General features: G+C 36.3%; 3 protein-coding genes across 3 annotated transcripts; all 3 read left to right on the top strand.

The window, feature by feature from the left end:
• The first annotated feature begins 3,930 nt into the window (after positions 1-3,930).
• On the top strand, positions 3,931-8,092 carry LOC128204859 (mucin-17-like). The gene is made up of 2 exons (XM_052906266.1): positions 3,931-4,030; positions 7,131-8,092. The coding sequence occupies exons 1-2, from the start codon at positions 3,931-3,933 to the stop codon at positions 8,090-8,092; spliced, it is 1,062 nt and encodes a 353-aa protein (XP_052762226.1).
• Positions 8,093-9,553: 1,461 nt separating this feature from the next.
• Positions 9,554-11,597, top strand: LOC128205182 (uncharacterized protein DDB_G0271670-like). The gene is made up of 3 exons (XM_052906654.1): positions 9,554-9,681; positions 10,449-10,803; positions 11,028-11,597. Exons 1-3 carry the CDS (start codon positions 9,667-9,669, stop codon positions 11,174-11,176), a joined length of 519 nt encoding a protein of 172 aa, XP_052762614.1. The 5' UTR covers positions 9,554-9,666; the 3' UTR covers positions 11,177-11,597.
• Positions 11,598-11,732: 135 nt separating this feature from the next.
• LOC128205180 (prion-like-(Q/N-rich) domain-bearing protein 25) lies at positions 11,733-24,380 on the top strand. The gene is made up of 7 exons (XM_052906653.1): positions 11,733-11,906; positions 12,407-12,523; positions 14,680-14,811; positions 15,660-15,812; positions 19,567-19,680; positions 20,922-20,975; positions 24,011-24,380. The coding sequence occupies exons 1-7, from the start codon at positions 11,840-11,842 to the stop codon at positions 24,256-24,258; spliced, it is 885 nt and encodes a 294-aa protein (XP_052762613.1). The 5' UTR covers positions 11,733-11,839; the 3' UTR covers positions 24,259-24,380.
• The last annotated feature ends 817 nt before the right edge of the window (positions 24,381-25,197 follow it).

Genomic DNA, 25,197 nt, shown 5'->3' with positions numbered 1-25,197 from the left:
TGATATTTCATAAAATAGGCAAGGAAGCAAGAGGAAAATTATATATATGAAGACCGCCCGAAATACGTTACACAAGTAGTGGCACCGTCGGGGATGTTTCAGAAGAATCTGAAATACGTTACAATAGCTGACATATCCCAATGTACTGTTCTGTAAAATGTTTATTATTACAATGCATCAATAAAATGATAATTGCCCTCATTGTCTGTACAATTTAAATGATGGCACGACTGTAAATATTTTTTTAATGTAAAGCTAATTAAATCTTCTTTTGTAAAATTTGCTTAAATGTAATAACTGATATATGAATTATGCTTGATAAATATTGAACCTTCAACTTAAATAAAAAAATTGTCTTTTAAGACATGTTCATTATTGGTCCTTTAAACGAATGTTGCACCCTTAACAACACATACAATAGATTAATAGAAATTCGTTAAGCAGGCCAATCAAGGAATTAGTTTATACATTATAACAGAAAGCTTTTTAACCTATTTCAAGCAAGCGTTGACAAAATGTTTGTCAAAACCATATAACAAATATCACACAATTAAATGCTGGTACTTTTTAGAGCAGACATAGCAGACATTTTATTAAGACTCACACTAACGAACATCATCTAATCACATATAATCATTCACTTAAATATGTCATGTGTATGTACAAGGTAACTTTTAAAGTTGAATAAATATTTGTGTTACAGGAGCGTTATGCAATTATACTACTATAGGTATATGTAAACGCAGTAGTGTTACAGCTTAATAAACAGGTTGTAAAAGAGGATGAACATAATTATGTATCATTGTTTATAAAACAGTTGCGGATACATAGTGATTCCTTAACGTATTTAAAGAGCTTATTAAGCTCAAATTAATTAACAGAGTTTAATAGTTGATGATATTTAAACACGGAGGGGCGAACAAAATAATGACGTTTTATGTATTCTGTCTTATAACTAAATAACACGGGCATATACATACAAAATGGTATTCATCTTCAATATCAAGATGGTTACAACACATACAGTAGCGTTCATTACGCGGAATATTATTTCTAGCATATCGTCCAGCTTGTATCCTTAATGGATGTACAGATAATCGCAATCTACAAATATAAAGTCGGTATTTCCTTGGTTATAAATTCAGATATTCTTCATTCTTGAATGCATTTTTAGATACCTTATACATATCAAGAACAGAGCTATAAAATAATTAACCATGCCATTCCTGCTTAAATGTATCTATAACTCTACATTTAAATTCGTGAACAAATGCGTTTACGTTTACATTTTATACATTATCGAATATATGTGTAAAGCCTTAATCATTCTGAATTTTTTTTATCATTGGTTACCCAATTGGATTGCCCTTTATTTCTATCAGCTACTGCTTGTAGAATAACAACACTCAGCAATATATTATTAGTATTAGCTATTTTCAACAAGTACTTAATTATATGTAAGTATCTAGTAATATATAAAGGATATCTACCTAATTCTCCATATACACTAGCAGTACAAGTGTTGATTTTAACGTGTAATAATCTTTCACAGAATGAATACGTTCTCTTTTTTCGAGTTAGTATAACCCCATATTTCACATGAATAGTTTAATATAGGCCCTACAAAGGCATCAAACAACCGACAAAATATATGCGGCTTTAAATCATACTCTTTACATTTATACAGTAACACATTTAAAGCCTTTGGAGCCTTTTCAGCTAAATATTCTTGGTTTAATGCATAACTACTAGTGTACTTAAAAACAGTTCCTAGATAGTTAAAATCACTAACGACTTCGATGTTTTGGCCATCATAGGTCCAGCTTTCATGTGGTAATAAACGTCCGCGCTTACGTTAAGACCCCAAGTATTACAATAAGTATTAAGCAAATCTATGTTGAGTTTTAGCCGGTGTGTTTCCTAAAATGACCATATCATCGGCAAACAGTAACATAATTAATACAACATCATCTATGTTCATACCAGAATTAACGCTATCTTGTAAAAATAATTCTGGGTCTTCGACAAATGGTTTAAATGATATTGGGGACATTACCTCCCCTTGTCGTAAGACTACTGCATAACTAAAATATTCTGAGTACGATGAACATAATTTAACATTCTGATACATATCTTTCATAACATTTAATATTTTCCCTTGAATACCACATTTATATAATTCTAACCACTGTGCATTTCTATAAAAAGTATCAAAACACTTCATCATATCGACAAATATAACGTACAATCGTTTATTTTCGTTCATATATTTTTTAACTAAAGACGTAAGTAAAAAATATAGCGTCGACAGTCGATCGACCTTTACAAAATCCAAATATATTGGGCGTCGAAACAATATTATTGTTATCGCATACAAATTAAATGCGTTTATTTAATTTCGAAAAGCAACTAACTAGAGTAATACCCCTATCATTGTTAACATCATTTACACCGCCTTTTTTATGCAATGGTACAATAATCCCTTCTGACCATTTATCCGGATAACAACCGGAATTCAAAATACAGTTAAATATATCACATATGTGTGCAGCAAGTATCTTGGCACATTCAATAAAATGTTTATTTAACATGCAATCATTACCATTGGATTTATAACGTTTTAATGCTTTAATAGCTTTCTCCACCTCATCAATACTAATCGGATTATCTAATTCAGGGTATACAGTATTAGGCTGGGTGAAGTCATTATTATCCCAAAACGAGTCTTCTTCTTCATTGGAAAAATCTATTATATTATTACTAAGATTTTCAAAAACAATTTAAACTCATCTAACCATATATTGTTCTTTGCACTCTGTTTTTTTTAGATTTAAAATACTTCCAAAAATATGTTGGCTTATGAATTTTTAAACTTCCTTTTTCCTGCTTTTTACGTCTATACATTTGGCCTTTTTTCTACGGATCAAATCTTATATAACTTTCTCTTTTGACATAATAACAAACGACGTTTATCATTCTTATTAGCATTATACAATCTCAAAGCATCTTAATAACAAGTGCGTGCATTTATACAATCTTCATCAAACCAATCTGCATTTTTCATACAATCATCGTTGTCAAATACAGGTAGATCACTAAAAGTACATTGTTTGGAGAACAAAGGATCCGCTACACTCCGAACAATATTTGTAAACGAATTTACAACTTTATTAACGGATTCCTTATTTGTACAATCAATATGACCAACCACAGTATTAAATTGTGGTTACATAGAAATAATTCCTGCTCGAAACTTAGCTTTACAATTACTATTCCATCTATACTTAACATCATTGTATCTATTAAGGTTAGGTGTTTTATTGTTACAATGTAGTGAAAAATGTAACGGGGCGTGATCACTCTACTCATGAAATGATCCGATTGTAAAAAAAAAAAAATAACAATGAAAAATAGCGCTCATGTGCTAAAAGATAATCTATAACGGAAGAGCCGTTATGGGAAAATAAGTATATTGGTTCGTATTGCCTACACGACCGTTTAATAATCGTATACCATGATTGTTAAATCTAGGGTCAATTGAGGCCCTAACAGAAGCAAAAAAGGCGTTTTGAAGAAGTGGACGTTTCAAGTCAGCTGCTCAAGAATGGCAAACAAAATATTTTACGCACAGCGACATTGACAATATAGCATAAAGGGGTGGGACGAATCCTGTTCAATCATATTCATTATTAGTTGTGACACTTGCCTCTTAAGTGCAGACAATTTGACCTTAAACGATGTTTGTTCACTTTTTGAACATATAATACAATGTTTGAATATTTGCTAGAAAACATGTACATTGGTGCAATTGACAATTGTTTGCATATTCAATTTAAATAGCATAAATTGTTCTTAAAAGCTAACGTGTAAATGGTTACCGTTTAAGACGAGCACTGATCGAACCATTCCACATCTTCAATTTGGGATGAAATGGAAAACAAACGACAGTCAACTACAAACTTCCTGTCATTTCTGAACGTGATAGAAAATGTCATGAAGCAGCAGGACGACGGACCCATATTGGTCCATTGTTTGTAAGTAAACATATGATATCAGATAATTCACTTGGTAAAAATCAATCAAAATGTACAAAAATGATATGAAAACGATGGGATGGAAAACACTTAGTCTACCCAGTCCTGTCCGGAGTTTTGAGACCGACATTGCAGATAATGTACTTCTTTGTGCTGGGCTTCTACACGTAGTTGCACCACTAGGTCGTTTAGGACCAATTTTCTGCAATACAATATGTTCAGCACATGTATTGCTCAATTTCAAACTTTGCCTTGTTTTATAGAAGAAAACAAAGAACATTTTGTTTGAGTATGAAGCAGGCTCCATTAATATTCATTTCATTATGATTTAACTAAAAGACATAAGGTATTTTTTCTGCTTTTTGAAATTTGTCATGTCACATATATACTGTACTTTACAACATTTTCATGTCGAATAAAAACTCAAGCATTTGAGACTAAATTAGACATATGTGTGATAATTCATATTTTTAATAAAAATTAAAGTGACCTTAGTATCCAGCAATGTTAGTTGTATTTTTTAACAGTTTGGAAATAATAAAATGTTACAAATTTACAGTTTTGAGAATATCTACCATCTCACTGCGTAAACAAGGTGACTATCTGCTACTGGTAAATTACCTATACTTAACTATTGTCGCCAAATTCAAACAATAGAATGATGAACTTAAAGAATGTGATGCATTTCCAAGTGGCTATGTATAAGCATTTTATCATATGTCAGGGGCGTACCTAGGCATAATCCAATAAGCCCAGGCGTACAAATGAATTAAGAATACCGCGAAATGGCCGGTAAAAAGTCCCAAGTCAGGGGATATCGGTCACGCTCCAACCCCATATATCATATAGGGACCAGAATATAGAAATACTTTTACTTTTTTAACAGTGTAGTGGCGTACTTTTCAAAATGCTTCAGGTACGCCCCTGTATGTATCAATTATTCACTTACACATTGAAGTTGTACGAAAAGGTCTCGGAAAAGGCACGTATGCATTCAAAACGAGGCTGACACAACTGTGTCAAATGATAAATTAAGGAATGTGATGCATTTCCTAAGGGCTATGTATAAGACTTTTATCAAATGTATCAATTGTTCACTTACACATTGAAGTTGTACGAAAAGGTCTCGAAAAAGGCACGTATGCATTCAAAACGAGGCTGGCACAACTGTGTCAAATGATAAATTAAAGAATGTGATGCATTTCCTAAGGGTTTTGTATAAGCATTTCATCAAATGTATCAATTGTTCACTAACACATTGAAGTTGTACGAAAAGTTCTCGGAAAAGGCACGTATTGCATTCAAAACGAGGCTGGCACAACTTTGTCAAGTAAACTGTTGCATTAATCGTTCATGTGATACAGTTTATTTTGAAGTCCGATTAAAAAAAATCCCCACCAATTTTCATTAAAAAATACAATTTGATAAATTTAATATCGTGTCTTCAACAAGAGAGTGATCCGCTTTAGGTTATGATTCGCTAAGGGTATCTTGACTGTAAACATTCGCGCTAAAGCACCGTGAAAAATATCATTAAATTGCGTTGTTAGTGCCGTAAGTTTTATTTATATCATAAATGAAGTTGCTATTAGATACCATTATTATATTTTTTTAGTATAAACTACCTTGATTTATATGATAATTTGCGAATAAAAGTTCGGCAATAGCGATTCAGCTATGGTTTATTAGTCCTGTATACATTATAAACTCCTTATTGAGTTTAGTAGCATTAATATGCCTTTGACATCCTCTTGTTTGTTAAACGAATTCACTTAGCTCCTATTCTATCATTTATAAGGAAAGATGAAAATGTTTGTTTTAGATTGCTCATAATTGTGTTATGTACCTTTAAAGAGATGTGGTATGATGAAAAGCACGAAGGTTAAGTAGCCACTAATAATTGTATTAATGTCATTTGTACAGCCAGTTGTGCAGTTTATTTGTGTAATCAAGTCGTCATTTATGTGTTTTGGTATACACATTAAAATTCATAGTTTTCGTTTAGGGATTCTTGTGTTCTTGAAAAAAACTGTTTAAAGAACAAGGGGAATAACCTGCACCAACTGTTACATTAAAGAATGAACGCTTATCGGAATAAGAGCATAGTGCAATCTCGCTTTCTTCCTAGTTGATCAATGATTGTGTTATAGAACCATCGGTTCGGACAAGGTCTCAAAAATCAGACAATATATTTTAGTAATTATGGGCCAAATACATATAATCTTTTCGTTAACGTCTCCTTTGTGTACTAAGTCAAACCTTATAAAGCTCTGAAAACGAGTTCAAAAATTAGTAAAAAGGGTTACCCTCATGTTCACTGAAAACATTTCAAAATTGCTCACCCAGCACATTGAAATATTGAAAACAATGCCACCATCAAAATAATCATTAATTCATGTATAAGTTATTTCTGTGCAACGTATTCTTTCATGACCATATTGTTAATCACTCGAGTAAGCCAACTTTAAAATGATAACCCCCAAAATAAAATGTATCGATGACACACACACGCACGCACGCACGCACGCACGCACGCACACACACACACACACACACACACAATAAAAAAAAAGATTTGCAAATGATTGTTTTTCAAAGCATGGTACAAATAAACGCTAAAGATCTTCAAGCATATGAAATGTTTTGAAAGTGTTTTCTATATAAACTGCATGTCGTTTAGTTGTCACAATTGAGGTGATTTTTTATATACATTTGAAATTATATTGGGATGAGAAACGAGAATTTGAATAGTTGTTAATTCTATGTGGGCTTTTCTTAAATGCGTAGTTATTTCTGTATTTTAGCTATAACAAATGTATCAATGTAATGAGAAATGGAAAATAATATTCAAATGATGTTTAATAACGTACCATCTGGTATTATTTATTACAAAACAGTGTGGGTAATTTAATGGAATGGTGGGTGTTTACATATTGGCAAAACAGCTTGTAATGTCTGATGTTATCATTGTTATATATCGAAATGGTAGAATTTCAGGTAACAAAGAACATTGCCTAGTGATTGCAAATGCATTTAGTAAAGCTTAAAAGCACGATCATAATGCCTCTTGCAATAAAGTGACACTCAATCCTATAGTCACCCTGACTCCAATAGTAACCCTGACTCTTATAATCACCCTGACTCCTATTGTCACACTGACTCCTATAGTCACACTGACTTCTATAGTCACACTGACTCCTATAGTCACCCTGACTCCTATAGTCACACTGACTCCTATAGTCACACTGACTACTATAGTCACACTGACTCCTATAGTCACCCTGACTCATATAGTCACACTGACTCCTATAGTCACCCTGACTCCTATAGTCACCCTGACTCCAATAGTCACCCTGACTCCTATAGTCACCCTGACTCCTATAGTCACCCTGACTCCTATGGTCACACTGACTCCTATAGTCACCCTGACTCCTATAGTCACCCTGACCCCTACAGTCATCCTAACTCCTATAGTCACCCTGACTCCTATAGTCACCTTAACTCCTATAATCAACCTGACTCCTATGGCCACCCTGACTACTATGGTCACCCTGCCTCCTATGGTCACCCTGACACCTATGATCACCCTGCCTCCTATGGTCACCCTGACTACTATGGTCACCCTGACTCCTATACTCACCCTGACTCCTATATTCACCCTGACACCTGTAGTCACCCTGCCTCCTATGGTCCACCTGACTACTATGGTCACCCTGCCTCCTATGGTCACCCTGACTACTATGGTCACCCTGACTCCTACAGTCACCCTGACTCTTATAGTCACCCTGACTCCTATAGTCACCCTTACTCCTATAATCAACCTGACTCCTATGGTCACCCTTACTTCTAAAGGTCATCCTGACTATTATGGTTACACTGACTCTTATGGTCACACTGACTCTAATGGTCACACTGACTCCTATGGTCAACCGGACTCAATTGTCATCCTGTGTCTAATAGACACCCTGACTCCTATGGTCACCCTGTCTATAATGGTCACTTTGACTACTGTGGTCACCCTGACTTCAAAGGTCACACAGACCCAATTGTCACCCTGAGTCTAATGGTCACACTGACTCCAGTGGTCACTCTAACTACTATGTTCTCATTGGCTATAATGGTCACACTGAATCCAGTGGTCACTCTAACTTCTATGATTACATTAGCTACAATGGTCACACTGAATCCAGTGGTCACTCTAACTTCTATGTTCACATTGGCTACAATGGTCACACTGACTCCTATGGTCACTTTAACTACATGGTCACATTGGATACAATGGTCACACTGACTCCAGTGGTCACTCTAACTACTATGTTTACATTGGATACAATGGTCACACTGACTCCAGTGGTCACTCTAACTATGTTCACATTGGATACAATGGTCACACTGACTCCTATGGACACTTTAACTACATGGTCACATTGGATACAATGGTCACACTGACTCCAGTGATCACTCTAACTACTATGTTCACATTGGCTACAATGGTCACACTGACTCCTATGGTCACTTTAACTACATGGTCACATTGGATACAATGGTCACACTGACTCCAGTGGTCACTCTAACTACTATGTTCACATTGGCTACAATGGTCACACTGAATCCAGTGGTCACTATAACTACTATGTTCACATTGGCTACAATGGTCACACTGACTCCTATGGTCACTTTAACTACATGGTCACATTGGATACAATGGTCACACTCACTCCAGTGGTCACTCTAACTACTATGTTCACATTGGCTACAATGGTCACACTGAATCCAGTGGTCACTCCAACTTCTATGTTCACATTGGCTACAATGGTCACACTGACTCCAGTGGTCACTTTAACTACATGGTCACATTGGATACAATGGTCACACTGACTCCAGTGGTCACTCTAACTACTATGTTCATATTGGCTACAGTGGTCACACTGACTCCAGTGGTCACTCTAACTACTGTGTTCACATTGGCTACAATGGTCACACTGACTCCTATGGTCACTTTAACTACTATGGTCACATTGGCTACAATGGCCACACTGACTCCTATGGTCACTCTAGCTACTTTGGTCACATTGGCTACAATGGTCACCCTGATTCCTTTGGTCACTCTAACTACTATGTTCATATTGGCTACAATGGCGTCACTGACTCCTATGGTCACTCTAGCTACTTTGGTCACATTGGCTACAATGGTCACCCTGACTCCTTTGGTCACTCTGACTCCTAGTTTCAACTGATTCCAATGGCTACTCTCATCCATACGAGGAATTAAGGAGACTACCTTTTGGTATCGGTACGTACAAAATATGCTGCCAGCCTTGGTTTTAGACGAGATGAACTTATTTTTTCTCAAAATATGAATTTCTATATATTTTCATTTACATATTTTGTATAATATCTATAATATTTGCGTAATAATCGCAACATCATGTGTTTAATAATTATGTTAATATATCGATACAATGGCTATCCAATGAATAATATTCATTATATCATGCTTGTGACGACAGCTGAAACGGTATTGGTTAGCTTTATGTTTCAAATGAATATTTCTTCTCCTTTAATTACAGCTATATTTTACCAGCCAACATATAGTAAGTCATAATTTGTGAATACGACGGATCATTCAAATATGAGGATATATTTGGTAAGTTAAATACTTTTTTTTCATTTTTTTTCTGACTATTATTAAATGTTACCGGAGGGGAAGAAAACTAACTACATCTGCTTCTTAAAATAATGATACTTAGGTAATCTCTCTTTTCAACTTTTAACGCTCAGTTTGCAATTCGTATGACTAAATATATTGTATGGTATAGGAAAGAAAAACCGAGCGTCTTTCAATATGCGTGGTTGATTTACAGTCAAACCCCGTTGGCTCGAACTACAAGGGACCGGCGAAAATACCTCGAGTCTCGAAAAATTTCTTAAATAGCATACAATATACACAATCAAAGGATTTACTGTGAAAATATTAAACAGTAGACTAGTGCAGTTTTTTTTAACTATTGTTACCGCCTGTGCCTTGCAAATTTGCAAAAAAATAGACATTGGAAAAGTTACAAAATCAGGCCAAAATAGTTAATCTAATGGCAAATGCATATTTTTATTTTTTATGCATACAGTTTGCTGTGAAAGACTAAGCTTTGTCAAGATTGTGGTTATATTTCTAGACATTCATTGCTTTTTTATTCATAAACGCAATCTGCGTTTATCAAATTGAGAAAAAAAAATACAATTTGAGGAAAAATGGAAAGTTGTAGTGATACATACACAAAACAATATAATCATGAAAAAAATAAGAGGGAAAGTTTGGAGCGTATAATATGTCTCTATTGTCTTTATTAACAAAATGCGATAATAATATTCGTTAGTTCATATATATACCCATAACTTAAGGTTCTTTGTTCACAGGTTGCATGCTTGGTCGTGCAGTTGCTGAACGTCCATGGTCTAAATGTCTTTGACCTGGGCTCTTCATCATCTTCATCATCACCATCATCATCATCGGAAGGCCGAATTAGCTTTAGCCTGTCGGACTTAAAGAGAAGCAGCAGCAGCAGCAGTAGTAGCAGCAGCAGCAGTATTGAAAGCAGCAGTAGTAGCAGCAGCAGTAGCAGTAGTGGCAGTAGTAGCGAGGGTGTGCAGAGCACCAGTACTGATCCTCACTGCAGTCTGTGTAGCAGTATTTTAAGTAGTGACGACGACAGCAGCAGCAGCAGCAGTAGCAGCAGCAGTAGCAGCAGTAGCAGCGAAGGACGTTTAAATGGTAATAAATTAATTTTGTTTAGATATTCAGGCTGCGTTAGAAGTTACATGTGAAAGTTATAAAGCTTAAATCGTTAGTTCCAGTCTTTTTTTAATCTATATCTAATATTTGAGACGTATTTTGTAAGAATGTGTTCTCTGTAAATGTTGCCAACATCTTAATGTTAATTCTATATCCTCGTCCTTACATAAAAAAGTCATCCGTTTCACGTATTTATTTGCAAGACGGCGATATTGTTGGCGGCGGGACGGGCGATAATGGCGGTGCTGGTGGTGCTGACGGTGGTAACGGCGGCGTAGGTGGCGGCGGCGGACAGGATTCTGGCCGTATGTTTGTTTCATTAAGAATGTTTTACGAATCCTTTAACCAATGATGTGAATTATGGATGCATTCATACATGTTGTTATAATTGGATGGGGTTTAACAAGCTTCTAACGAATATGTTAAAATAAATCAAAAACAATATTACATCGAAACCAATATTTTAAACACGATTTTTTGGGCTTAAACTATTAGTAAAATTGGTAAGCCAGCGGCCGATTTCAATTGAAACAAAGAACAAAATGCTTATGCTAAAAATGCTAAAGTCTAGCACACCCACTCGATATATGGTATATTGTGGTTGTGGGGGAAATGACGTTCACGGCGTAGCACCCCATTTATCGCGTGTATCAAGGACAATAATTTTACAAATGAACGTGTGTCAAGTGTTTTGCTCCTGTAGCTTCGTGTTATGTCACTCGTCATGTTCGTATTCAAATGTACATATAAAAACGATTAAAAAACTGTGTTTTTTACGAATGTTCGTTAACTCGAAGTATTTCCCCGAGGTCCCTACGACTTCGACATAGCGAGTTTTGACTGTATCTCAGTTTAAACCTGTCTTGAACATCGAGACATATAAACAAAGCTAGGTCACCTTTAATCTATTATTTCGTTACTCAATGCTGCTCATGTCGGCGGCGACTGCTCCGGGTGCGGAAGCTGCTTCGATCCGCATGCTATCTGTAAGGAGTTTGGCTGTTACAACATCTGTATGTGTGAGCCGGGTTACGCGTTTGTCAAAAACGGAGCCTTTCAATGCGGACAGTGTCTTCCAGTAGGTGAGTAAAAGTGTGGAAACAATGTTTGTTACAAGCATTAATGGATTGAAAAAGTGTTTTTATCCTTTTGTAATTGTTTAGAGCGAACACAGTTGGAATTAAAAGATGTCTACCTAGATTTTCGTTGTAATGCTCTCACAACAATAAGTCAATATTGATTTCTCTATTAATATATTCAAGTCTTCCGATTTATTGGTACATATAACTCTATACGGGCAATACCGGATAATTATATACGGGTATTACCGTCCCTTTTATAAATATTCAAATATCAAACACATAAATAACTGATTCTGAATTAATAGTGTTGTAATTGTTTTATACAAGCTGGTGAGTTTAATTCAGCATGTACAGATGTATTTCAAAGATACGGAAACTATTAAATGTTGTTCGAAATTTGCATACATTTGGATTACCAATACTCCGCTTCGGTATTCATGTATTCTCAACAGCTTGTTGATTGTTAAAAAGTGTCCTTATTAATATTCTTTATCCTATAGAGTGTTCATGTGACGATGGAGATAGTTGCCCTTGCGACGATGGTCAGGAGTGTGTCAATGGAGAATGCGTTCCCGAGTGCGTCGGATGTGAAGTGCGCATGACCGGAGGCGAATGCGGTGAGTACATGCCGTTAACATACTGATTTGAAAAGAGTGTATAAAAAAGAGAGATATTTGAGTAAACACTCGAATGAACGGGTGTTATATACGTGTGTCAGTAATAATGGGTGGAAAGTGAAGGGTATTGTGAATACATGCCGTTCGTTTGCCGTCGAAGTAATGTTTTAATGACGAGAGCGTTCTCAAATTTACCGGAAGTTGGGTGCGCTTGCCCGGGAAAAGAAGTAAGTTCAGGCAGCCTGCTTTGCGTTGGTGGAGTGTATATATGGCGCGGGCGTTCTCAAAATCACCGGAAGTCGGGTGCGCTTGCCCCGGAAAAGGGTGATGTAAAAACATACCGTCTGCTTGCCGTTTTTGGAGTATATATATGTTACGAGAGGGAGATTTACCGGATGTTGAGTTCCGGTGCCCAGGGAAGGTTGTTGAAAGTACATCCCGCTTGATAGGCGATGGTTGAGAGTTTTAACGTACCGGATGTCGGTTGTGCATGCAGTAGGTCATTGTTAGTACATGCTGTCTGCTTGCCGATTGTGTATGTAATAAAAGGGTTCATAAGTTCTCCGGATCGTGGGTGCGCTTACCCCGGAAAAGGGTGTTGTAAGTTCATGTTATTTACTTGCCGTTAGTGGAGTGTTTATATGACGAAAGCGTTCTAAAATTAAAATGATCGGCCTGCATGCCCGTATAAGAGTGTTGTTTGCACTGCTGTCTGCTTGCGGATGTTGAAAAAGTATGTATATGTAAATATAGCGTTCTCCGGATGTGGGATGCGCGTTTACTGCGATATGTAGTAGTAAGCCTGTATGTTAAAACATATATTTATATGCTTTTTGTAAATTTCCCTTTCAACGTTCGTCCATTGGACGCTTCGGTTAGTTTAGGGTTCAATTCGTCGGATTTCTTTCTCTTGGCTAATGTATCATTTTGTTTTATAACTATGATGGTTATTTTACAAGACTGCTTAATAATGCACAAATTAATCGATATCTATAAAATTTAGCGTTAGCAGATGTTTAAGTTATTACATTTATTCTGTGTTTTTATATAATTGCTACATTTGAATAATAAAACGCTAACAAAGAGAGTGATGAATTGCATCAAGTTCTAACGGAGAAACATATTTTGCAAAAGTTATGGTTTGTTTTCAGTTATTTTTTGTGAAAGTTTTGCAACTGTATTGGTCGCGTTTAATTTAAAACATAGTCATTTTGATCGTCATCAAATTTCATTGAAAATTTGAAAACAATTGCCCACTGCCCAAAAGAGGAACGATGTATGTTAAATCATTTCATGAATTTGGCGACGATGTTTCCATAAAAACATTCAAAGATTACTTATCGTTTATACATGTGCATAAACATATGTTAGTTCTTAATTGCATATTTATCACAAGCATCAGTCTTTACATTAGCATAATAATGCACGCAGGTATGGAATAAAATTTGAATATGAAACGCCTACACTTATAAGGAAAGATGTTCTGATGTACTATTGTACTTACCAAGAGAACGTATGAAGTACATATATTGCTGGTGTGACATGAATATAATAGGAGCGGTATTCATAAAACAACTGAAACATTTCTAAATCTATGTTAATTTCCTGGAATGTTAGCAAACAATTTAAAATATAAAATAAGTGTGTTTTTACACTTAAGTATGCATTTTGAATAAGATCAATAGAAAATAATTATTTCAGAAAAATATGAACGATTCTAATTGATGATAAATGGCATAGCTTACTGAAGAAATGACTCTGTTTTCAGCAGAAGCAAATTTAGCATACAGAAAGATGTTTTATGACTACCGCATCAGAGCTGCTTTAATATTTATTGTATTGTTACTCTGACATTTTAACGCCCCTCAACATTTTTTTTCTTGACAAACAACACAATAAGGATGCATCAATGTTAAATGTAGTGCGTATGTGTGTGTGTGTGTGTGTGTGTGTGTGTGCGTGCCTGTGCTTGCGTGCGTGCGTGCGTGCGTACGTGCGTGAGTGCGTGTGTACTTGTGTGTGCGTATGCGTGTGCGTGTGCGTGTGCGTGTGTGTTTAACACTAGTGCATGTTTCAGGGTAACATTTGTAATGAATGAAGGTTTAGACTACATATTCGAAGTTATTTACGTTGTAAATTTTACATTATCGTTTCAGTGGAACTTCTTTACGGGGACAACTGCACGCTGTTCCCTAACGACTGTTGCCGTGACGATCTCGCATGCATAAATGGCATATGCGAATGTGTGAACATGGATCTCCAAAACGACGAGGATGAAGACAAGTGTTGTGGGTTTTTGTTAATTAATGTTGAAAAAGTTGAGATTAAGCTTGTAAGACATAGATTGCAACCAATGTCCCACCAAAGGGCAGGATCCAGAATTTTATGTCAGCGGGTGAGGGTCGTTTCTTTGGGTACAAATCTAATCCTCATTTGATATGGAAGGTTTACTGATACCAACTCAAAAAAAGTCCGATATCATTTAAAAATATAATATTTTGGTTTATTCCGCATATTCTTAATACCATAGTGTCATAACAAGTTCATTTGGAAAATTAAAGCGAAGTCGGTTGGGACGCCGGGCGCAACCAATTGCCACTGGCTCGGTCGATGGGCTTTTGAGACTAGGGTTTATATTGGTATTCATGTTATATTCAAAAGTTTTTATTTACCAATAACATTCGTTTCGAAAATCATTTAAAAGCGTGCCCTTTGGAATACTCCTGCGCCCATTATAGCTAAGATAAAACTAATAAATATACCTACATACAATGATCTGATGCTTTGTATTGGCCAATTAGTAAAAGAGTTAAATCACTTTGGTCCATGCTGATCCATAGAAAGGCCTAAACACTGTGAATGAGGTGGCCAAGTCTTGCCAATGTCAAATGAACACATGGGTATTTACTTGTATCCTTACGTTTAATTTAACGTTAATATTGAATATGGCTCATGTCATTAGAAAAAAAACATTCGTCAGATAGCCTTTTGATTTCAGTAATCACTTACTTTTCAATTGAAAATGAGAGTTGAATACATTCGTTGTTCTTTTAAAACCTGCGATGTATATCATTAAAAAATACCCTTAACAAAGTAACAAGATAGCTTAAGATAATCACACATATGTATTCCTTAGTGGGTGATGACCTCGGTGAGCCTTGCGACGATGATGATGATGAACCCGACCTATGCACAATCAAAAACAATCGTACCATGTGTGTTAGTGGCTTAGATGGCAACTCGACGTGTAGTTGCTTTGAACCATTCATTGAAGTAAACGGCACCTGTGGTAAGTATTTCAAAACAGTCTTTGAAGCAAATGCGTATATGGTACGTGTGAGTTACGAACAGTACGTGCACATGACGACATATATTATGCGCACGTTGTATAAGTTCCAATCAATGCATCCAAACAACCTCGAAATTTCTATGCGACATCTGCTGTTAGATTGGCTCCGAGTCCTACTTTGAATAACGAAACACTATGTTACGGGTAAAACGTTTAAATATACGGCACCTACTGCTTGAAACATACGTCATCTGCTGTAATATCGGCTAGGAGTCCAGTGTTAAAATAAACGGTATATTCTGTGAGATCGGGTCCGAGACCTACTTAAAAATATGCGACATCTGCTGTTAGATTGGCTCCGAGTCCTACTTTGAATAACGAAACACTATGTTGTAAGATCGGCTTAGAGTTAATGCCGAAAATGCGGCATCTGCGGAGATATCGGGTCCGAGGCCTCTTTTGATATGTGTGGCATCTGCTGAAAGATCGGGTCCGAGGCCTCCGTTGAAATGTGTGGCATATGCTGTAAGATCCGATCCGAGGCTTATGTGAAAATATACGGCATCAGCTTTAAGATCGGCTTGGAGTCCAACGTTGAAACATACGGCGTCTGTTGTAAGATCGGGTCCGTGTCCTACGTTGAAATATATGGCGTTTGCTATAAGATCGGTTCCTAGTCTTACGTTGATACGGCGTCTGCTGTAAGATCGGGTCCGTGTCCTACGTTGAAATATATGGCGTTTGCTATAAGATCGGTTCCTAGTCTTACGTTGATACGGCGTCTGTTGTAAGATCGGGTCCGTGTCCTACGTTAAAATATACGGCGTCTGCTGTAAGATCAGCTCGGAGTCCAACGTTGAAACATGCGACATCTCCTATAAGATCGGGTCCGAGGCCTACGTTGAAATATACGGCGTCTGCTGTATGATCACCTTCGGGGCCTACATGGAAATAAACGTCATCTATAGATATCGGCTACGGGGTCAACGTTGAAAAATGCAGGATCTGTTGTAAAATCGGTTGCCTCCGTGAAAATAAATGGCAACTCCGGCAAATCCGCTCCGAGGCAAACATGGAAATAGACGGCGTCCACTGATATCTGCTCCGAGACCAACGTTGAAACATACATCATCTGCTGTGTGACCGGCTCTGAGGCCTTCGTTGAAGTAAGCTGTATCTGCTGTAAGATCTGGTCCTAGTCCTACGTTTATATATGTGGCATCTGCTGTAGGATCGGGGTCGAGGACTACGTTGAAATATACCTAATCTGCTATAGTATTGGGCCCGAGTCTTACTTGATACATACGGCGTCTGCTGCAAGATCGGGTCCTAGTCCTACGCTAATATATGTGGCATCTGCTGTAGGATCGGGTTCGAAGACTACGTTGAAATATACGCAATCTGCTGTAGGATCTAGCCCGAGTCTTACGTTGATACATACGGCGTCTGTAAAATCGGTTCCAAACTTAGGTTGAAATATACTGTGCCTGCTGTATGATCAGCTTCGGGGCCTACATGGAAATAGATGGCATCTATTAATGTCGGCTCTGAGGCCTACGTTAATAATATACGTCGTTCGCTGTAAAATCGGTTGCTTACGTGAAAATAAATGGCAACTCCGGCTAATTCCGCTCCGAGGCAAACATGGAAATAGACGGCGTCCACTAATATCTAATACGAGACCAACGTTGAAACATACGTCATCTGCATGCTGTAAGATCGTTTAGGAGTCCAGCATTGAAAAACACATCATCCGCTCGCTTCCCACGTTCAAATATTCTGTATCTACCTTTTGATCGGCTCCAGTGCCCATTTGGAAATAGACGGCATCTGCTGATATCGGCTCTGATTTCTATGGTGAAATATGTGACATCTGCCTTAAGATAAGCTCCGAGTCCGTGTTTGAAATATTAGTTACACACGGTTTAAGAAAGACTCTCTGAGTCCTTCGTTAAAACATACGGTCTTAACTGAAGATCTGCTCACAGGCCAACTTAGTAATATCAAAGTGAAAGTCAAGTCAAGTCAAACAACGTTTATTCTCTCATACCATAATATATGGCAAATGATGTATATATAATGAACATCAATGACATGGCGGCAGATACATGTTTAAATTTAGAATATAATACCCAACATGGGTACCGGAGAGTCATGAATTTGAACACACACAAACATACACACCTTACATATATTTTTTGAATGTGTATTACTGCAATTTGTAATAAAAAGTCACTTGTGAAATGAAGTACTATATTTTTTTCCTATATGCATTCATTTGTATCGTATCACATACACATAAACGTAAATCGTTAATTAAATCACGATGCAAATAAGCTGTACATTCAGTATATGCTAAGGTGTACAATACAATTAAAATAATAATACAACCATATAAATGTTCTGTAATTGAAATATCAGTATAGATAAAAATGACCAACCAGCTACCTAAGCTTTGAAAAAAATAGTAGTTATAAATCTATACAAATTTGTTTGCGTTTGCTTGTTGCTTGAATTCATTAATATTTCTAACTTATATGTATTAGGGTGTCTAAAGAAGTATGGTTTGAGAAACTGTTTTCGTTCGTCATTAAAAAGGTTACATTCAAACAAATAGTCCGGAATATCATGTATGATCTACACCAGAAAAATAGACGAAATCAGTTGGAAGTTCTGCTCCGAGGCATTCTTGCAAATATAAGGCATCTTCTGTGAGCTCTCCACGGAGACCATCTTAAAAGTGTTTGCTTGCTCCAAAACGTTCTTGAAATTTTAAGGCATTTAAATAAGGTATGTTTGCTACTATGCTTACATGAATATTACGGCATCTAATTAGTGTTTTTCTGCTCCGTGGAGCTTCTGATAAGATAAGGCATCTAAGTAGAGTTTCTCGCTCCGAGGACTAGCTGGAAGTTATTGCATCTAAAAAATATGAAGCTGCTGAAAATATAACATATCAAAACATTCTTAGAAATAGGCAGCTTCTAAGTAGTGTGTTTCTATATCGAGTCCTTAATTAAAAATGCAGCATCTTAGTAGGGTTTGTGTTCTCCTAGTTCCCCCCGGAAATATAAAGCATCTGTTTTAAGTAGTATTCGTCCGCTTTGAGGCTCAACAGGAACAATATAACAAATAAAGTCTGGATTTTTCGTCTGCTTCCTGGCTTACCTGGAAATGTACAACATGTTATATCAGAATTTTTCCGATGCTCCGGTGCATACTTGGATATAAACGTCATATGTTGTAAATAGTGTCTGTCTGCTTCGAGGCTAGCATAGAAATATACTCCATCTGGTGTAGGTAGTGTATGATAACTTCGTTTCTTACATGTTATAGACTAACCTTAAAATATACGTCATTTAAGTACTGCCTGTCTGCTACGTGGCTTACCTTGAAATAGAGGGCGTCTACTATAAGTGATATCCACTGTCATAAAAGTTGTCTGTATCTGCTCCGTTATCTACATAGAAACGACATCCACTTCTAGAAAGTCAGATCGAATGCCCAATTAAAAAATCTACTTGGTATTAGAGAGCGTCTAAGTAGTGTGTTTATATTCTTAAACCTACTTGTGAACAATGACATTAAACAGTGTCAAAAGTTAATTAAAAAGAATCTACCAATTTCACAATTTTAGAAACAATGAAATGTAGATCGAGATTTACCCCTATTTAGACGTTGCTTCGGTTATCATATTGTGTGAACACATCTTTAATTGTTAAAACGTATTTATTACTGTGTTATTATTCTATAGAGTGCTTATGCTCCTTGGGAAGTTACTGTGCCTGCGACGACGGCCAGGAGTGCATAGATGAAAATTGCGTTCCCGAATGCGGCCCATGCGAAATGCGCGTTAACGGAGTTTGCAGTAAGTATAAGCCGTCTACTTTCTTATTTGAAATGTACATGACAAGCAATGTCTTGAGTACACATTGTATATGCGAGTCGGGTTCTACGAATTTGGTTTTGCAAATATGTACATCTCATCAAAGCAAAATTATGTGTAGATGGTCATCTAACTAGAGTCTGTTTGCTTCGAATCTTACGTTGAAAAATATTGAGTTTAAGTAATGTGTTTCTCCGTACAGGCCAACCTCAATATAGACGTCATTGTGGGAGTGAATGTCTACAGCAATGTTATTAACGAAAAAGACTCTTTATCTTATTGCTTGTGTCTGCCCAAAGGCCTACATACAAAACAAACGGCACCGTAAGAGCGTCTGTTTGCTTCATGGTCTACATGGCAAAGAACGACATTCAAGTAGTTCTTGAATGAACGATGGTCTATTTAGAATGAGAACGCTTCTAAATAGTTCATTTTTGTTCTGAGGTTTATCTTGAAATAGACTGCTTCTAAGTGTATGCTCCAATGTTAATCTGAAAATAGACGTCTCATTTATAGAGTATGTCTGCTTCAAAGTGTATCTGTGAAAAAACAGCTTTTAAACAGTGTATGTTTGCTCCAATGTCTATTTGGTAATAGACAATTTCTAAACATTTAACATAAGAGGCAAAGACTATCTGGCAATAAACAGCTTTTAAAAGTGTATGTCTGTTCCAAAGTATATCTGGAAATAAACAGCTTCTAAAAAGTGTACGTCTGCTCCAAAGTCTATCTTGAAGTATACATATTATATCTTCTTATATCAATTTTAAAACAGTTTATATATGCGGCAAAGGCTGTCTGGAAATAAACAGCTTCTTAGTTAAGTATGAATGATCAAATTAATAGCAGCATTATTATTTTTTTTCAAAAGTATTATTATTATCAATATTATTATTATTATTATTATTATTAGTAGTAGTAGTAGTAGTAGTAGTGGTAGTGGTAGTGGTAGTGGTAGTAGTAGTAGAAGTAGTAGTAGTAGTAGTAGTAGTAGTAGTAGTAGTAGTAGTAGTAGTAGTAGTAGTAGTAGTAGTAGTAGTAGTAGTAGTAGTAGTTGTTGTAGTAGTAGTAGTAGTTGTAGTAGTAGTAGTAGTAGTAGTAGTAGTTGTAGTAGTAGTAGTAGTAGTAGTAGTAGTAGTAGTAGTAGTAGTAGTAGTAGTAGTAGTAGTAGTAGTAGTAGTAGTAGTATTGATATAGTTATTATTATTAATATAATTTTTCAGGTCCACAATGTAACGATTCGCAAGTGTGCATTGAAAATGAGTGTGTTACTCCACGTAAGTAACTGTATCTTACAATACGTTAAAGTTCAAACGTAGTTCATCCATTATTTACCATCGACAAAATAAGTACCGCGGACAAAACGATAGAAAAACAAACTCCTGTTTTTTCTAATGTAGAAGAGTATTCATGACGCCATACATGTGTTGTGTTCATTTTTTTGCGATTAGATTCCGAAAAGGTTCCCATCCCGCATCAATGAAACTGCCCCATTAGAGCGTACTAAGACGGCTTACGTATGTCTACAAATTTCAAAGGTGCCTATCGATGTATAACATGTTTTAATTAAGATTGTTTACCAAACGGCAATAAACTAAAACGCAAACATTATTCGCTACCTTTTTATTAAGGCTGGTCGCTGGTCATTGAGTATGGGAATTCAAAATTACAACATTTATCTGTGAAATGCCCTAAAGTTCTCCATGTTAGGGAGTCTCAAATTGAGCCGGGCAACGACAAAACGCCAAAACAAAACCTTTACATCAAGAATACACTTTTACCATTTAACATGAACAGTACCCATCCTGGACATGAACAGTAGCCATCCAACATGAGAAGTAACAATCAAACATCAGCAATATCCGTCCAACATGGACAACTGCCATCAAATATAGACAAGTAGCCATCCAACATGGACAGTACCCATCAAACATAAACAATAGCAATTAAACATGAACAGTAGCAATCCAACATGAACAATAGCCATCAAACATGAACAGAAGCAATCCAACATGAACAGTAGCAATCCAACATAAACAATAGCCATTAAACATAAACAGTAGCAATCCAGCATGAACATTAGCCAACCAACATGGACAGTAGCAATCCAACATAGAGAGTAGCCACCCGTCATGAGAAGTAACAATCAAGCATGAGCAATAGCCATCCAACATAGAAAGTAGCCATCCAACATGTCAAGTAGCCATCCAGCATGGACAGTACCCATCAAACATAAACAATAGCCATCAAACAAGAATCCAACATTAACAGTAGCATTCCAACATGAACAGTAGCAATCCAACATGAACAGTAGCAATCCAACATTAACACTAGCCATCAAACATGAACAATAGCAATCCAAAATGTCAAGTAGCCATCCAGCATGGACAGTACCCATCAAACATGAACAATAGCCATCAAACATGAACAGTAGCAATCAAACATGAACAATAGCCATCAAACATGAATAGTAGCAATCAAACATGAACAATAGCCATCAAACATGAACAGTAGCAATACAATATGGACAGAAGCAATTCCAACATGAACAGTAGCCATCCAACATAGACAGTAGCCACCCAACATGAGAAGTAACAATCAAGCATAAGCAATAGCTATTCAACATTGACATTAGCCATCCAACATGTCAAGTAGCCATCCAGCAAGGACAGTACCCATCAAACATGAACGATAGCCATCAAACATGAACAGTAGCAATCCAACATAAACAATAGCCATCAAACATAAACAGTAGCAATCCAACATGAATAATAGCCATTAAACATGAACAGTAGCAATCCAACATGAACAATAGCCAACCAGCATGGACAGTTGCCATCCAATATGAGCAGTAGCCATCCGACATGACCAGTGACCATCCATCATAGACAGTAGCCACCCAACATTAACAGTAGCCATTCAATATGGACAGTTGCCACCCAACATTAACAGTAGCCATTCAATATGGACAGTTGCCACCCAACATTAACAGTAGCCATTCAATATGGACAGTAGCCATCCAAAAATACCAGTACATTCAACATGGACAGTAGACATCCAGCAGTAAACATTCAACCAGAGCAGTAACCATCCACGCGGAACAGTTACCATCCGACCTGATCAGTAACCATCTAACAGTAACTATCATACATGAAGAGTGCCATTCAACATATACATAAATCTTCAGACGTGATCAGCATCAACAAACAGTTACGATCCAACATCAACAGGTTGATTAGTTATTATCTAACTTTGAACTATAACCATGCAACTTATACCAAAATCTAACATGAACAGCAGTCATCAAACTTTTACAGTGGCAATTTAATATAAACAATAATTATGTTACATGAACAGTTACCATCTAACATGAATTAACAAGATCAAACAATCTTTTTTAATTGGTTTTATTTTAGCAACTCATACGTTGATTTCTCATTTTGTTCAGACATATATTTATTCGAATAAATAAGATATTTTCATTCAAATCGTTAGTGGGACACGGTTTTTTTCATTTAAACATATGACTAGAACACTTTCGTCATTTTACGTACTTTGACATGAATTTGCGCCGTGAACATATTAAGAATTATGACATCTCACCGGGTATGACCTAACCATTTTAATAAGGATGCACATAACGTTAAAAATAATTGTGTAATGTTATAAAGAAATTATGGATATCATCAAAGATACAATTGTACTTATAAATGGAATTAATCTGGAGGGATTTATGTTTTATAGTTATTTTGTTAGTATTTCCGATCCAACATTTCTGCAATGCATGTAGTGCCAGAAAAATTTGCTTTGTCACTGTGATTTTCGCAGGTTGTATTCATTACCGGAAAAAGACAGGTGATGAAAATGTTCTGACAATTTTCATCATATGATACAACAAAATATGGAACACTTTCAGGAAATAATTTAGTTAGCTCCTCGTAGGCTCGCTCACTAACAAAAGTCATGAACTTATTGAATAGTTTTGAGTATTGTCTGAAACTCGTGATATATCCTATATAACATCATTCAGGGGGTTGGTAGATGATCCGATATGTCATATACGGAGCGAAGGACACCATTTTCGGGTTTGAGCTTCCCTCTCAACAGATATGATTACCTTTGCCTCGTGTATCCCATATCGGGTCACTTACTAGCAAAGAAACGTAGACAACCTGTGTACATTGATATATATTTATGGGAAATGTTTCATTATTTATCGGAGTCGGAAAAATATGTCTTTTCGGGATTATGTTAAGGCGTCATTCATGTTGTAAAAATAAATATATAGTGTTAATTATCATTAATATTGCAGTTGCACTCGGTGATGAATGTACGGATGCAGGAGATGCGAATGCGTGTATGAGGGATGCTGGGATCAAATGTAGGAGTGGTGACTGTTGTGGAAGCGCAAAAGGGAATCCAGCTTATCCATGCAATAAGAAGTACTGTGTGTGTGAGACGGAAGCGGGATACCAGCTAAACACTAACGAAACCGGGTGTGATAATATTGGAGGAAGAGTAGATCGTGATCTGTGCCTTGACATGCCATACAATTATTGAAATCGGAAGAGCAGCGAAAAAACAATTACACCATGTTTCATATTCTGTTACATCTAAATTCACATAAATGTTGTTTCTTTCTTAGTATAATGAAGTTTAAATTATAATAAAATACTTGTATCCTGCGATTTTATGATGTTGTTCAATAACAGCCATAAACAGTAATCATCAAACAATACCAGTAAGATTCCAACCTAGGTATCAGCCTTCCAGAATGAGCATTTACCATTCATCAAGCATATTGAATATTCACCTAATCAGTTGCCAGTCAAAATACTCTGACAGAAGCCATCCTACGTATTTATTAGCAATAACAATCTAACATGTAAATTTGCCATTTAAAATGACCAGTTACCCTCGAACATGAATATTAACCATCAAACATGACAAGCTACCATCCAACAATACACAACACATTCAATACAAACGTTATTCAACCAACATGACCAGTTTCCAACTTATGGCCTGTTACATTCCAACAAGTACATATACCATTTAACATGACCAGTAACACTCGAACATGAACAGCAACCAACCATCATGGACAATAGCCATCTAAGATGGAAAATAACCATTGTTTTTCATTGTGTAGTATATTAATCGCTGTAGCACTGCACACACACACACACACACACACACACACACACTGGCAGAAATTGACATTTTCTTTCTTAATATGAAAAATATTCAAATTATATTATAGGAATATTGCTTTCATCTTACAAGTTTATTACTAGTGTACAATTAATCAAATGAAACCCGATATTGGGTGAGGACATTTTGAGTATTTGTATTTTGTAAATATTAGTCAACATACTTTCATTCGCTCCGTAATTATAATAACGTATCCCCTTCGGTCCCCGACAAACATTTATTGAAGAATATTTGGCTTTCATTCAAAATCACATTCAGGTTGCAATCTGATTTTTTTCAGTATGA

The sequence above is a fragment of the Mya arenaria genome, chromosome 10 (assembly GCF_026914265.1).
Source record: "Mya arenaria isolate MELC-2E11 chromosome 10, ASM2691426v1".
NCBI classification, from domain to species: domain Eukaryota; kingdom Metazoa; phylum Mollusca; class Bivalvia; order Myida; family Myidae; genus Mya; species Mya arenaria.
This window is presented reverse-complemented; position numbering and strand designations above follow the sequence as displayed.